At 34.1% G+C, this 15,103-nt stretch overlaps 1 protein-coding gene across 1 annotated transcript in view; it reads right to left on the bottom strand.

Moving 5' to 3' along the window:
- LOC105450319 (papilin) overlaps positions 1–15,103 on the bottom strand; it is a 112,498-nt gene that overhangs the window by 60,401 nt on the left and 36,994 nt on the right. Inside the window, exon 6 of the mRNA XM_011690102.1 lies at positions 1,461–1,793. Coding sequence (XP_011688404.1) covers positions 1,461–1,793 — 333 coding nt within the window. The remainder of the gene's footprint in view (positions 1–1,460; positions 1,794–15,103) is intronic.

Below are 15,103 nucleotides of genomic sequence, written 5' to 3'. Positions count from 1 at the left end.
AGACGTGTGCTCTTCCGATCTTGCGCGCGTTAGACAAGCGTACGTATCACTTTCCGTAGCTTATTAATTAAGTTATTTCTGAGATCATACACGCACGAAAGAAAATAAAATAATACTATACGAGATATTATTGTGTTGATCTCAGTTATACCGATGATCGTAGTACAATCATGAAAACGGAAAACGAGAATATCATGTGCTGTTATGTAAAATTAATTGATATTTAATAAAACTTAATGATTATAAGATGTGCGTAAGCGTATACACACAATATTTAAACACAAAATCGTAGTTAATTCTTTTCACATTTCTTTTAAACATTGTTACAACATTATTAAAATAATGTTGCAAATCTATATTTTAACAATGTTTCTGAAGCATTGCATTGCAATATGCAATGTTGCAACTTTGCTGCAATATTGCTGCAAACTTCTGTGCTGTATGGGAATATGAACAGTACTTTTTAATATAATTTTAATTATGTAAACGGTTTTTATTAATAATTCACTTTATAAATTGGCAAGATTTGTTCTTAAAATACTTAATTTTTATTGAAATTATTTTTATAAAGATTTGTTAGAAAGATTCAAATTACTATTAAATGATCAGAAAATATGCCAACTTCTGGCTATATGGAAAAATATTTTATTTTCTATTTCTGCAACAATAATTTTTTTATTAAAGTATATTGTTTTAACTAAAGAATCACGCAAGTTTTACTTCATTTCATGAAATAAAAAAAAATGGCAGTTTTTCTTCGAAAAAGTGACGTTTTTCAAAACGGTAATTCATTTATCATTAATTTTCAATTGCTAAATAGTTTTCCATTAAATTGAGTAATACCACTGGATTTGTGAGAAAATTTTATAAAAAAGTAGGGTTTTCAAAACATTTTTGTTTTTATCCTCAGGAAAGATGTACAGTTTAAGATATCAAATCCAAATTCGCTCATTGTTCCATAGTGGGTCGAAAGAAGTGCACCATTTGAAGGTTAATTAATATCAACTATACATTTAGTAGAATTATAATAAATATAATGATTATTATTAATATATAATAAGCATAAGGGCTAACGAACCTGACTAGGTGTCCTTGTCAATGTTACAATTAAAATAAACTTTAATATTTTCAATACTACAAGAGGACCACATTAAAGGTCGAAACGTCTGGTTATTACTTATTATTATGCATTATTGAAGACCTATTAAAATTTATTTTAATTGCAACATTTTGACAAGGACACCTATAATCAGGCTTGTTAGCCTTTATAAATACTTATTATATATGATTTTAAATCGTTAGAGCCGGTTAAGTTTTTTTTTTAAATTATTATTAACATTATATCAATAATAACTAAAAATAGAGCTCCGTAATTATTTTACCATGTAATTATAGTGACATATTATATGTGTAAATACTAAACACTTTTCTCATCAATGTCTGAAGAAGCTTGCACTCACCATGCACTCGCCGCCTATGCACACGTCCGTGCTCTCCGCGTAACATCTCGTGCCGTCCTCCACCTTATCCGCCAGTTGCACCACTATCGTCTCGTCGCTGTCGAATTGCAGGCTGTCCGTGGAATCGCGCGGCGCCGTCTTCCCGCCCGTCGACGGCACTTCCTGCCGCGACCGTCTAACGCCGTTTTCGAGAGTCTGCTCGCCGCGACAGATCAAAGCGCACGGCCTAGCCGGGTCGTAATGGGGATACCATTTCAGCAGTTGTCCGCTGTATGGCACATTGTTGAAGACGGCGCATTGTGCCGCGCGAGAATCGCCCGATTTCTCGCAGGACTGAAATCACAGAAAGGAGAATCCGTTGTTACAGACGGGCTCATTAAACGGGCTTCTATGACGTCGTTACGCCCCGCGCGGCTATACGAGTGTCGTCGAGAAACCCGTTGCCATCGGTTCGCGGCAACGAGCGATCTAAATTTTTAACATCAGTACTCGATTGTTTCATGAAGATCTTATTCTCGTTTCACAGATAATTTTGTACCTCGGTATGGCAAGTGATTTCTTCTCACAATCAGCAAAAATTCAATCACAAGCCATTATCGTGTCAATTTTTAATTTCCTTCTTTTTTTTTCATGAAATATAATTTGGCGATATCTCTCTGAAATAATTCCTATGAGATCTTGATTACGATAAATTCGTTTTTCCCCTTCCTCGCCCCTCGCCGAAGTTTGCTTTAAATTACAAAAAGAGTGTTTTCTTACCGCAGCGATAATTCAATGTAATATACAGCAAAAGTATTTTGTTATATATGGGTTCACGTCGAAGTCACCGCATGGAGGGAACAAAGTTTCCCAATTCCAGGGATAGCTAATTAGAGCAAAATCATATTCCATTTATACTTCTCGAACTCGCGCTTGAGATAGCGAATCCGAAGTGAAGGATCGACGCCTGTGAGAGCCTGGGAGAGTTACCATCGCAAAAGTGCCCGCTAATTATCGTTATAATTAACCATTCTATAGTTGAACCGCGATATCTCCGGGGTATTTCTATCGACATTTTCGCCTCCGCGGAGTTTACCTCACTTCTCGCGAAAGTTAACGAGCAATGTAAGTTTTCGCCATGGAGAAACGTTTCATTATCTTCCAACCCTCCCCCTCCTCGTCCCCTTCTGCTTTCTTACCTCTATCTCGTTCACATCGTGTTTTTCGTTTCCCGTTGACCGCCGACAAGAGGGCACGATTTCCGAAATTCGGATTCGACGATATTTGAACGTAAATAACGCGAGATATCCCTTACCCCACAATAATTATTTTATTATTCTACACGAAACTATCATGTTAACATAACTGTAACGATATTCATTATCATTATTATACATATGATATGCCGTAACATAATATAATATCTATTATTATAAAGCCGAAAATTACATTACATAATGTTAACAAAATGCAATGTAAAGAATTTTTGGCCTATATTAAGGTATATCACGCAGTTTATAAGTGTGACCAGTGATGGATTATCCATTAGGTTAATCACGCACCACACAGCAGAAAAGTTATTGATATCTATAATAATTGATCTTTATAAAGATTAAATTCTTATCTAAGATTCTGTAAAGATTTTTTAATAATATCATTTTTAACTTCGCGCAATACTATCGTACATAAAAGTTTTACGTGCAATAGAAAAGAGTAAAATATACATATAATTGTATGCTACATTGTTATGAGGAAACATTGGACTTACACCGTTGTTTAAAATTGAATTTGATGCTTACTTTCTTTTTCCTTTTACAATATAAATAATTAAGTTATTTACGTTTATATCTACATTACAAATATTTTGTCAATAAAAGTGTGAAATGTATAGAGATAAAAATGACCGAAAAAAACTTTGAGTAAAAGACCTAGTAAAATCAATTTTTTAACTCTGAGCCCTGAAAGCTTTTTGGATATATTTTGAATATAATATTTTCTTTAGACATTTGACAACATGTTATTAGAACTTAGAATTCAGTTTTTCATCTAAACAATTTCTGTGTAAAGGTAACTGTAAACAATCAAAATGTAGTAGATACAATGACAAAGTAAACGGTGACCGTGGATACACTTATTGTTTATAGATAGGAAACAAAATTTAGTAAATCTTGTATGAAATTAATTGTTTTTGTATTTCCGCCTCGATCTTAAAAGCTATATTCCAAAACGTTATTTTCGAGAAAAATTTTATTAAATATCTGTAACATACATAACGCGTAAATTTTTGAGTAAAATTTTCCTCGAGAACAACGTTTTTTGGAATATAATTAAAATTTATAAAAACAAACGATATTAAATAATACCAAAATAATATAGACATTGAAACGTTATAACATAGACATAAACGTTTTAATGATGGATATCAAGAAAATATTCTATATATATTTTCTTTTTAGAATTATAATAAAAATATTTTTACAGTAAAAATCAGTTTAACTCCAAAGTAAAAAAATCTTGCTTTTTTCATCTCTATAAAAATGTATGATAATCTTGTGTTACATTAATTAAAAATGATTAATTTTTAAAATGTACAATTTACGTATATATAAATAACAATGCTGTATCATTTGATATCAATAATGTTTTAGGATTAAAGAAGACTAAGAAACAGAGTATTATTACATTGTTATTTGTATTATCTCGTATGCATTTGTTACTTCAGATTACACCGAAATATGGATTATGTTGGAGTAAATAATCGCGATTAACTTCGCTTCTCAACGGGAGAATTAATTGCGGTCAGAATTACATGCGGAGGGGCAAACTTTTGGTATATATACACGGCCGAATCGCATTTCGCCGCGGCGTGCATGATAATTATTTGCGGCGTCACACGGCGCGTCAACTCTGTGTCCGCGGTAATTATCAAATTCGATGGAAAATATGTAGGTGCGAAATACGCACGGCGTGCCGACCGCGCGCTTGCGAAATTTACACGCATACGGTTCAATATGACCGGAGCTGCAGCAGAGCGCGGAGCTCCACCGGCCGTACGCGACACGGACGGCGAGGATAATGTAGCTAAACATTCGCCGCTACCATTGTTAGGAACGGTGTTTGTTGTAATGAATTTGCCGGCAGCGCAGTAATTAATTAGCGCGGATCGGCCAGCCGCAGAGTTCAGTTTCAATTGGGTCGACGTATATTCTGACGGTATGACGCTGGATGCTGGAGTTTACGCGCACCGTATTGTAATCGTTGCCGTGAGAGATATCTACTTGATGGTAACAACGAATTATTTTCGTGCGAGCAGCAAGTAAGAGCGCTCTCTCGATGTCTCGATCGCTCCCTCCGGCAATGTAATTATTAATATTTTAACATCTCCAGTATTTAACTCCCCCCTCCCCCTCTTAATTTCAGACATTGGTCAGAGATAATCGGGTTTTTCCATTTGACAGGATTATCCGCGAATGTAACTTCGTGAATTTAATTCGTCTTTAATATTCGTGGCAAATATACGAATTCTTGCAGATCGGAAAATTATGCGACGACGCGCGCGCAAAGAGAGACGCGTAGCAGGTAGTTTCCCAGACTGTCGCTATTACTACCACCACTGTTTCCCCTCGGTCTTGATTACTACTAGCTCGCACGAACGTGACGATTCCGCAACTTGCTGAGTTAGTTTGCCATGTTATAGAGAGAGAGAGAGAGAGAGGTAGATAGATAGAGAGAGAGAGAGAGAGAGAGAGATGATCTATAAAACAGTTTGCAGAGCTACGCAGCAATATCCTAAGATGTATCTTCGTATTGTTATAGTTATTGTTATATTACTTTCAGTATATGATTACATATGTTACGCGCATATAAGTTGTTTCACTCAATTGACGATCAGATTAAAGAAATTACTTTGGATATTATAAAAGATAAAGAGAAGAGCTCTATACAAGGAAATAAACCTATAAGCTTATTATTTTAGTTTCGATGATAAAGCTGTTTGCATTATGCTTCGTATAATCATAATAATAATTAAAAATATATTTGTATCAAAGATTTGCATTTGATATATCTTCGTATAATTCGGATGTTGAAAAACGATGCAGTAAAACAAAACGACAAAAACTTGTGTTTAAAACAGGAATCTGTGGAACAGAATATTTATTTCATTGTTGTGCAATCGAATGTACAATTTATTGAAGGAGAAAGTAAAAAATAGTGAGCGCAAAATGCACTTTAAATACGTTTTTAGTCGGAAAAATTGTCTCTATTCATATTTTTCTTTCCTCCCTCTCTCTCTCTCTCTCTCTCTCTCTTTCTTTTCATGAATAAGTGATATTACCAAGTAATTAATCATCTTTTTCTGGTGCAAATATACATAGAGCAGCATCATTCCGCTATACAAGTGCAGACATGACCCCCGGGCATCCTGAATTCTTAATTTTCTGTCGAATTATTCATTCACAGAAGCTTGCCCAATATGAAATAGCCGGAAGAGGATAAAGGGCAGATGTTATTATATATTCATTGACACATGAGAGATAGAAATGTGGATATTCTTTAACTAAATACTCTCTCCTCTTGAATCTGTATATTAATAATGTTAAATAAAAATGTTAAATCTTAAAAAAATGTTCTCCCAGAAATTATTTAAATAATTATTACAGACAAACTTTTACTCGTAATTGATTTTCTCCACAACTAGTTTCCCTTTGTCTCGTAGAACAGAACATTAGTTTATGCGAAATAATTATGACGGACAAAATTTTTGTTTGTATTATTATTCTAGATTTATAAACAGTACAGATTTATAATTTTAATTTGTTTATAAAATTATATTTTTAACGAAAGAAAAAATTAGAGATTAATTTTGCATTAAAAAAAGGATAAAAAAAGTGTAAAGTAAAGTAAAAGTGTAAAATAAATTGATCATATAGTTCTATTTCTCATTGTCTTTTTTATTTACGCACTTAAAAACTTCTTTAAATTAATTTTTCCTTAAATTACATATATATTTCATTTTCTCTTTTTTAAGAAAACACAAGAGTTTAAGTAATAAGTTGTTTTCACAAAGCGGCACCATTATTCACACGCTGTTTGCGGAGATTTAGTGAAATTCCTCAATTAAAGCACTGCTAATTATTTCGAATGCCGGAGAGCAAGTTACGTATTATGATTTTAAACTCGGAAAGGAGATTCGTCGAGTAATTACGCGGTTGGCTTCTCGAAATAACATGTACCGAAATCGACTCGCCTCTACGGAGTGCAACGCCGGGACGCACCCTTCGTAGCGCGGGATCGGCTACGAGAAGTAGGTACGGTCGGAGGAAGAAACTAGGCGAAGCGCCGAAATCTGTTGGGAACCGCGGAAGCCGCAGCGCGGAGTTCGAGCGCTCCTTAACAAGGAATCTCAACTACTCATTACGCAAAAGCGTTTCTACATCCAACACTCTTGCGCCCGATGGGGGATACCCATGGGGCATTCGCCAGACGTTTCAGCCGATTACGAAACCCCGTGCACTCCGGGAACAATGGATAATACCTTTCGCACGACACCGCAGCGACAACTTACTTCGTCCTTAAATTGACGGTATGTGGGGGAGAAAGTGGAAAGTGACATCGAGGGTTCTAACATCTCAAGTTTTAAGTTTGGGAGAATTAGTTTCACCTCCCGACGTTGGCATTCGAACATGACGGTAATAACGATTGCCAATACCTCAGATTCATTTCTTCAAAAACTACTCGTTTACTTATTATATATTAATAAAGTTTTACTTATTAATGAAGTTACTTGTTATAATAAAGAAAAGAAAATATTTCATCAAAATATTTATATTCTAAGAATTAATTATCCAGTTATATTCGTATTTCTGAGTTTCGTATTTATATTTTAAATACTAATAATAATTATGCTTTAAATTAATTAATTAATTAACAAAATACTTGTCATTTAAAGGCTAATCAATAATTCTTTTTAACTCATTGAGATTATTTCGATCTGTACAGCTGTACTGATATACTTATTTAAATTAAAGTATCAAATGAAAATTATGAACTTGTACTGTTTATAAATCTAGAATAAAATACAAACAAAAATATTATCCTTAATAATTATTTCGCATAAACTAATGTTCTGTTCTAAGAGATAAAGGAAAACTGGTTGTGGAGAAAATCATTTACGAGTAAAAGTTTGTCTGTAATAATTATTTAAATAATTTATGGGAGAAAATTTTTTTAAGATTTAACATTATTTTTTATTAAAATTTTTATTTAACATTCTTTATACACATTTTACTGAGTAATAAAAAAAAAAGAAAACAATGTACGGTACTGCATATGTATATATATCGTACTATTGTGTCTATTAGCAAGTACAAAAACGATGTTTTGTTGGTGAGAGAACTCAAGAATGCGCGGAGCGTGTGTGCGTTGCGTGCGGTTATACAAATTTCATTATCCGATTTCTGGTGTTTGCAAAATACCAATTTACCAACGTGCCGATAAACCGTGTACAAATCGAACGCGCGACGTTTGCGTCTGTTTGCTACAACGGAGTCAGCAGTTTGGTAATTCAAACAGTTGATGAATATTTATTAAATTATATTTATCTGAATTTTTCGTTCCGCTTCTATTCAACGTATAAAAATTGCGTGGAACCACGAACAGGTGCATGCGCCATGTTATTTGTCGCATGCGATCTGTCTGTTTATTTTCGTTGATATTATATAGTCCGTAAAAGTCTACATAAACGAATATTAAAACAACTCATAAATGTTTAATCGAGCTGTTGATTATTTTAACTGGAATTTATTACGCTTAGATATACATGGTAATCGAAGGTCGAACACAACGTGCATTTATTAATTTATTGGCGCTTTTTCATCAGCACAAAAGAATGATATCAGTACAAGAACTACGAAACTACGATATTAGATTACTTCGAAATTGTTCGTGAAAATATTTATACATTAAGTTTAATTAACAAAAATTAAAATTTAATTTGAAACATTTTTCAGGCAGCCTGAAATATATTGAATTAAAATTGTTTATGTATAATACATTTGTGTATAAAACACTGATCATTTTTTATCATATTTCACAATATTTGCTAGTAAAGTATTTTATAAACAATTATGATACAAAAACACTAAACTACGGTACAAAGCGAATTTTGGTTGATATTACAATATGTGAATCTTATGTCCTCAATTCAAGCAAACTCAAATTCAATTGCACACCGCATAATCATCAATCTTTAAAACAAAGATCTAAACCGAAGAGTAGGTAAAATCACAATTAAATTGCCAAGGCAATCTAATAATGGACATCTTATGGAGCATCTTTTTAAATCCTATGAAAATAATTTATTGCAAAAAATATTACTTCAGCCACGATTTGAATCTAGATATCCCTGCTTTCCGGGCGAGCGTTTTACCGAGTGTTCGACCATCAAGGCAAGTGATGATATTTGTCGCAATAACCAGTAAATTAATTTTAATTTAGAAGAACGTCTTTCAATGGCGATGTATATAAATAACTATAAATATCAAAATTGATCACGGAGTGTTATAAATAATTAAAAAATATAATTATAAATTGCTGTTCATTTCGAAAAATTTGTTAATGATAACTCTTCGTTTAAATCAACAATAAAAAGTTTGAGCAAGACGGAGAAAATGTGTAAAATAGAAAAAAAATCTTGTCCTGTTACCAGATATGCACGATGATGCGATATTGCATAAATTTTTCCGAATCTCATTTGTTCTAATTGAAATTCATCCGTTTAATCGTAGTTATATGTATACCTACATGCCGCAATTTTCATTTCGGTGTCCAATTATTGTAAATGCGTACATATGAAAGCACGCATCAATTTTAATTTATCAATGCTCATTTATTTGTCGATAATAATAAACATTGATTGCATTAAAGATGAGCAGGATCATTAATAATTTAAACAATGAATTTTACATAAACTTGGTAACAAAGCTATTTTTATTCTTAAATAAATACATTATATATATATTTTTATATATTATATTTATTATTTTATATATATACAGGATGTCTCTAAATTCAGTGCCAAAATTAGTAGAGCAGCTTTAGCACATGAAAATAAGTTGAAAATGCCTAAGGAGCATATGTCATATTTTAAATGGTTTTGGAGTTACAGGGTATTAAATTGCTTTTGTAAGAAAACATGAATTGAAATAAATGTTATTTAATATTTCTTATTATGTTTAATTCTTTATAAACGATGCTCAATTACTTCGACGACTTCGACATATTTTTTAGCACGAATTGATAAATTATTTCGAGCTTTTTTTTTATTTGGAGTTTCGCGGACAAAATCGCAATAAGTATCAGTTACCCTAGTTATTCTGAATTCTGAATCTCATACTGGTAGACTATAGACACATCCTAAATCTTTCATTTGTTCTCAAAAGAAAAAAATCCAGCGGTGTGAGATTGAGTGAGACTTAATCAAAATAATTTATAAATTTATGCTAAAAAATGTATCAAAATAGATAGAGGAATTTTTAAACACCTTTTTAAAAAGTTATAAAGAATAAAGAATATTAAACAATATTTACTTCAATTCATATTTTTTTACAAAAGCAACTTTAATAACCCCATAATTCCAAAACCGGATATGCTTATTAGGCATTTTTGACTTGTTTTTTATGTGTTAAAACTATTGTACAAATTTTAGCACTAAGTTCAGAGACACCCATATACATACATATATACAATTATTTTGTGCCACAAATTTTTTCGATGTTAACAAATCTTTGTAAATAAATAAATAAATATGTATATGTATATATATGTATAAAATATATAATCAATTTTTTAAAGCAAGGGTTTCACCCTCTAAACATACGAGAAAATATTTAAAAATATAGTATCTTACTTTTTCTGTCTATATTTCTGTCTATATATACGCACGTATAATAAGTATCATATCGTTATATGTAGTTATATATCAAAACAGAGATTTGTTAATATCGACAAAAAAAAGTTTATGACACAAAAGAATTTTATTTTAATATGGTTTTCGTCTTCGCCTTCGGTGATTTATTCGAGACATTTATTAAAAACGCATAAAACTATCCGTAATAAATATTAAGTGAGTTTCATGTTTGATGCGCCGCCGGCGAATTCGTTGTCCATTCCGTCCATTTTCGACGGTGTCGGATCTTGAATGAAGCCCCATTCGTCGTGCTCCGTTACACTATCTTGTGAATAGTCCCTCATTGAGACCGTTTCGCCGTGGAGAACCGGGAGAGGAGGCCGGGGGAAAAAAAGGGCGCGACCGTGGCGTAATGTCGCGACGCGAAATACACCTTGGAGAAGTAACACGGGCGAGAATGTCGCGAGCCCATTTTCTTCATCTTTTCCGCGAAGTGACGTCCCCTTGTGGACGGAATAAAGGAAAACACAACGGTACCTTTTTCCACACCGTGTCGACGGTGTTACGATAACACGCCCGGCCTTTTCCCCGGGTATAAGAATTCCGGTTAAGGACGAGAGAGCACCGGAAGTACAGAGGCTCGAGGAGAGGTCGCGAGCGAAATGCTTGCGAAAATAACATTCTGAAACGTGTCTAGGACGCGAAAAGCTGCCCTCCTCGTTCCCAACGGGGAATAGTATCTCGCGAGGCAATGCGCGCGCGCTAGGCACTGCCATGTTTAATTAAAGATATGCTTAGTCGCTAAGTACAAAGTTAAGAACGTGACAACCATGAGAAATAAAGCATAAACGAGATTCTTTTTTTCGATAAATTCTTAAACACAACCCTCCAACAAATTATTTCACGATTATTATTCACTTTACTGCTCGTCGAACTGACTTTTCTATGATCAGTATCTATATATTAATATAACAAAAACAAAATTGTCTACAAACGTTTATAATTTTTAATTTGCGCAACAAAAAGTTAAGAACGTGAGAACCGTGAAACATAAAAACATAAACGATTCTTTTTCTGACAGATCTTTAAACACAACTCTTTAGCAAGTTATATATATTATATCTACTATAGTATATATGAGTATATATTCTACAATTATTACTCGTTTTATTACTCATCAAACTGACTTTTCTTCAGTCATAATCTATATATTAATATCACAAAACTAAATATCTACAAGTATTTCTTAATTTGCATATTTCTTTCTTTTCACGTTTATTTCTCTTATACAATTCTTCTCCTATCTTTTTAATGTTTATTCCTTTTTTTGAAACGATGTACAAGGGAAAGCGTTGTATCAATATCTGCCATAAATGAAAATTTTTGTCTTATCTCCCTCTCTCTCACTTTCTCTCACCCCCCTCCCCTCTCTCTCTCTCTCTATCATTGCGAAATATCAAAATATCCGAAATCAAACGCTCGACACCGTTTTGCGCCATTCCCGATTTTTCCGTTAACCTGGTTTCTCGCGGCACGTTTCACTTTAAGTCCTTCCAGTCAACGAAAACGCCTATCGGATTCGCGGACAAACGCCCCGTGAAATTTTATTTTACGACGTACCGTACAACATCAGTTGAAGCGTTTTCTGCGTGCGCCAATCGTTAAACTGGCAGTCGTGTGGCATCGCCCAGAGAGAGAGAGAGAAAGAGAAGGAAGAGAGAGAGAGAGAGAAGAGAGAGAGAGAGAGAGAGAGAAAGAGAGAAAGATAGTGGGTGGTTGGCTCAATCTCAAATCGCGTCTGCGAGCTGCGGCCCCGGATGCCGGCGTGCATGGAGAGAAAGAGAAACCGGCGGCGGTAGCTGGCACGTTTCTCGATTATCCGTATTTACGGAAATTCCGTGCACGTTACGCCCGATAACTTTCGTAACGGATTACTCGACGAAAGTTTCACACCGCGCGCGCGCACGCGGGGCGGAAACTTACCCCGATAAACTACACCGCGCGAATCGTCAATGCAGTCAAATGGAGCCCGAGGCGCGCGCGAGATTCTCTTCAAAGCAGCAGCAAGCCGCGCGCTTGCGGATCCCACGATCACGCGCAAATGTCTAAACCTGTCACTCCTGAATTTCCCCTGCCGTCTCTCGAGGTAGGACCAATTTAATTGAGCACGCGCGCGAAAAGGCAGGGACCCTTAAGTACCGTGCGAAAATATGTCACCGCGCGCACCAAGGCGTGGGTTACACGTGACTCAATTAATATCCCCACGGAAATAAATTCCGCAACCATTTTTCATTAGCCTGAACGTTCGTTATCAGGTAGCGTTTAAATCTTAAAAAGAAATTCAAAGCAATTTCAAATAAGAAGCAACGATTTAAAATTGACAAGGAAACACAACAAAAGGGGGAACTCAATTATCCCCCTTCAATTTCAATAAATTTTGGGTGTGTTAAAATATGGACAGAAAAAATAAAAAACACATATTGTTTTATAAATATTTTCTCGCACGTTTAGGAGGTGGAATCTTTTCTTGAATAAAAATTGGTTTTTTTTATAGCGTCTAAACTGTCAAAAATATGAAAAAAAATGTTCTAAAAGTTTTATGGCTTTCAAGTGCGCTTTACAATTGCGCAATTTAATTTTTAAAGATATCATATTTTTCAGTATACCAAAAATTCAAATGCATCGTTGTAAAGCGCACTTGGAATCGTAAAACTTTTATTTACAACATTTTTCATATCTTTGACGATAATAAAAAATACGTGCCTTATTTTTGTTTATACAATTTTAATACATCTCATTAGTAAAGCCTATTTAAAATCGTAGGGACACTTGTGTTTCCTTATAAGTCATGGATCATCTGCAAAATAAAAATCCGGAAGGAGAAGTAATTAAGACAAATTGATTTCGAATATATTTTTAGTTAGTTTATAATTAATATTAACATATCTGACGGAGAGCAATTTGATAACAAGTTTTCGATCAGGACCATTCACCGAGACTACGCAATTTCCGATTTGTTTCTCACCGATACATTGTTTACTGAAAATTTAATACGGCAGCGCAGTACGTAATAATTATACCATGCAACTTTTAAATGTATGTACATATCGATTTGATGTTACAATAATATTTGCGATATGCATCAGGTCATTTTTTTTTTGCGACCTGGAAATGTAAAAACAGGAATTTAAGATTGGAATGGGATCGGATAACGAGGAAACATGCTTATAGCGTCGTGTAATTTCGTAGAATGAGGCTGTACTATCGATCAGAATCGAATGTTCCGTCCTTTTGCGTTTCCGATATTACGTACCAAGTGGTACCTCCGAATACGAATACGGTACTCGAACGGGATGTTCCCAAATAATTCATTCCGGATTGAACAATCACACGATATCTTCTCGTACTTAATTATTTACTTCAGAAATGATCTAATATTGTAATCTCCATACCGTTTTCAATTAAAAATATCCGTTTTAACATTATTATAGAACGGACATTAATTTCGGGGGATATAAATAATTTCCCATTTACGAAAGGATTTTATTCTCCTTCGGGCAAATTTCAAGCAAAAATCTATCGTTTTAATATACGCGATTAAAAATAGCGTCAGTGTGCATGAAATGACTTCGAATCGCGAACAGACAGTGAATGTACTTGTATGTTTCAATCGCTCGTGCGGTTATAAATTCTGATAAAGAAATTTGGAAAAATTTCTTTTTTCCCCCCTCTTTAATAGACGCTCGCTTAATGAAACGATTGTGATAATCCAAGCGACAGATCTTCTGGACAACTGGAATCACCGCACTCGCATACGAGTTGGCAGTTCTTCGAATACGCTCGGAGATTTCCACTGTTTTAATTCCGCAGGACCTAAATTTCGTCCGATCCTATTTCTGCGAGAGAGTATTCAGCTCCACCGTAGTGCAAACATATCCAACCCCATTCTGAATCGCGTCGTAATAGTTATTTCGCCGAATGTAATATCTGATTCTGTTCAAGATTTTCCTCTTCCTTATTTTTCGCTGCTAAATGGCCATGCGATCTTAATCCATATAAGTATTCACGAAAAATTATATAAATGTATCGTGATCTATTTATATGTACTAATATTTAAACGAAAGATACTCTGTCACTACCTAAACGAAACAATATATGTATAAATATACTTTACAAATACATATTTCTTGTGATACATTTGTATTAATTAATCATAGTTGAAGAGAGAGAGAGAGAGAGAGAGAGAGAGAGAGAGAGATTAGAATTCGATCAACAGATAAATCGAATTAAAATTAAAATAATCTCCAATCTCCGATCTTCACACAGTCCGTAATGGACCTAATATATTTATTATAAATATTTGAAACTATGCTTTAAACTCTGCGTTTGTAAAGTAGTCATCTGCAATGCACGATACAAAGTCGGAAGGCGCATGAAATAAATTTTTGTAAGATGAATGTCGCTGCGAAAAACTGTATAAATTTACTTCGAGTAAGTATAAAAAATACCATGTATGATCTCTAAAAGAAAATTTGATTCTCTCTTGAGGGTTTATTACGGTTCTTGGAAATTGGTAAAAATTACAAAACTAAGTAAATTTGCTAAAATATTTATAACTTTATTGGTCATCGCGTGAATGTAATTTTCACCAATTTCCAAGGATCGTAATAAGCTCCCTTATCGTAAAACGGAACGTCACTCCCTCTTCTCGTCGCCCTGACCCAACACGCTTCTCCTCTTCGTCTTTCCCATTCCC

The sequence above is a fragment of the Wasmannia auropunctata genome, unplaced genomic scaffold (genome assembly GCF_000956235.1).
Source record: "Wasmannia auropunctata unplaced genomic scaffold, wasmannia.A_1.0 LD336064.1, whole genome shotgun sequence".
In the NCBI taxonomy this organism is placed as follows: domain Eukaryota; kingdom Metazoa; phylum Arthropoda; class Insecta; order Hymenoptera; family Formicidae; genus Wasmannia; species Wasmannia auropunctata.
This window is presented reverse-complemented; position numbering and strand designations above follow the sequence as displayed.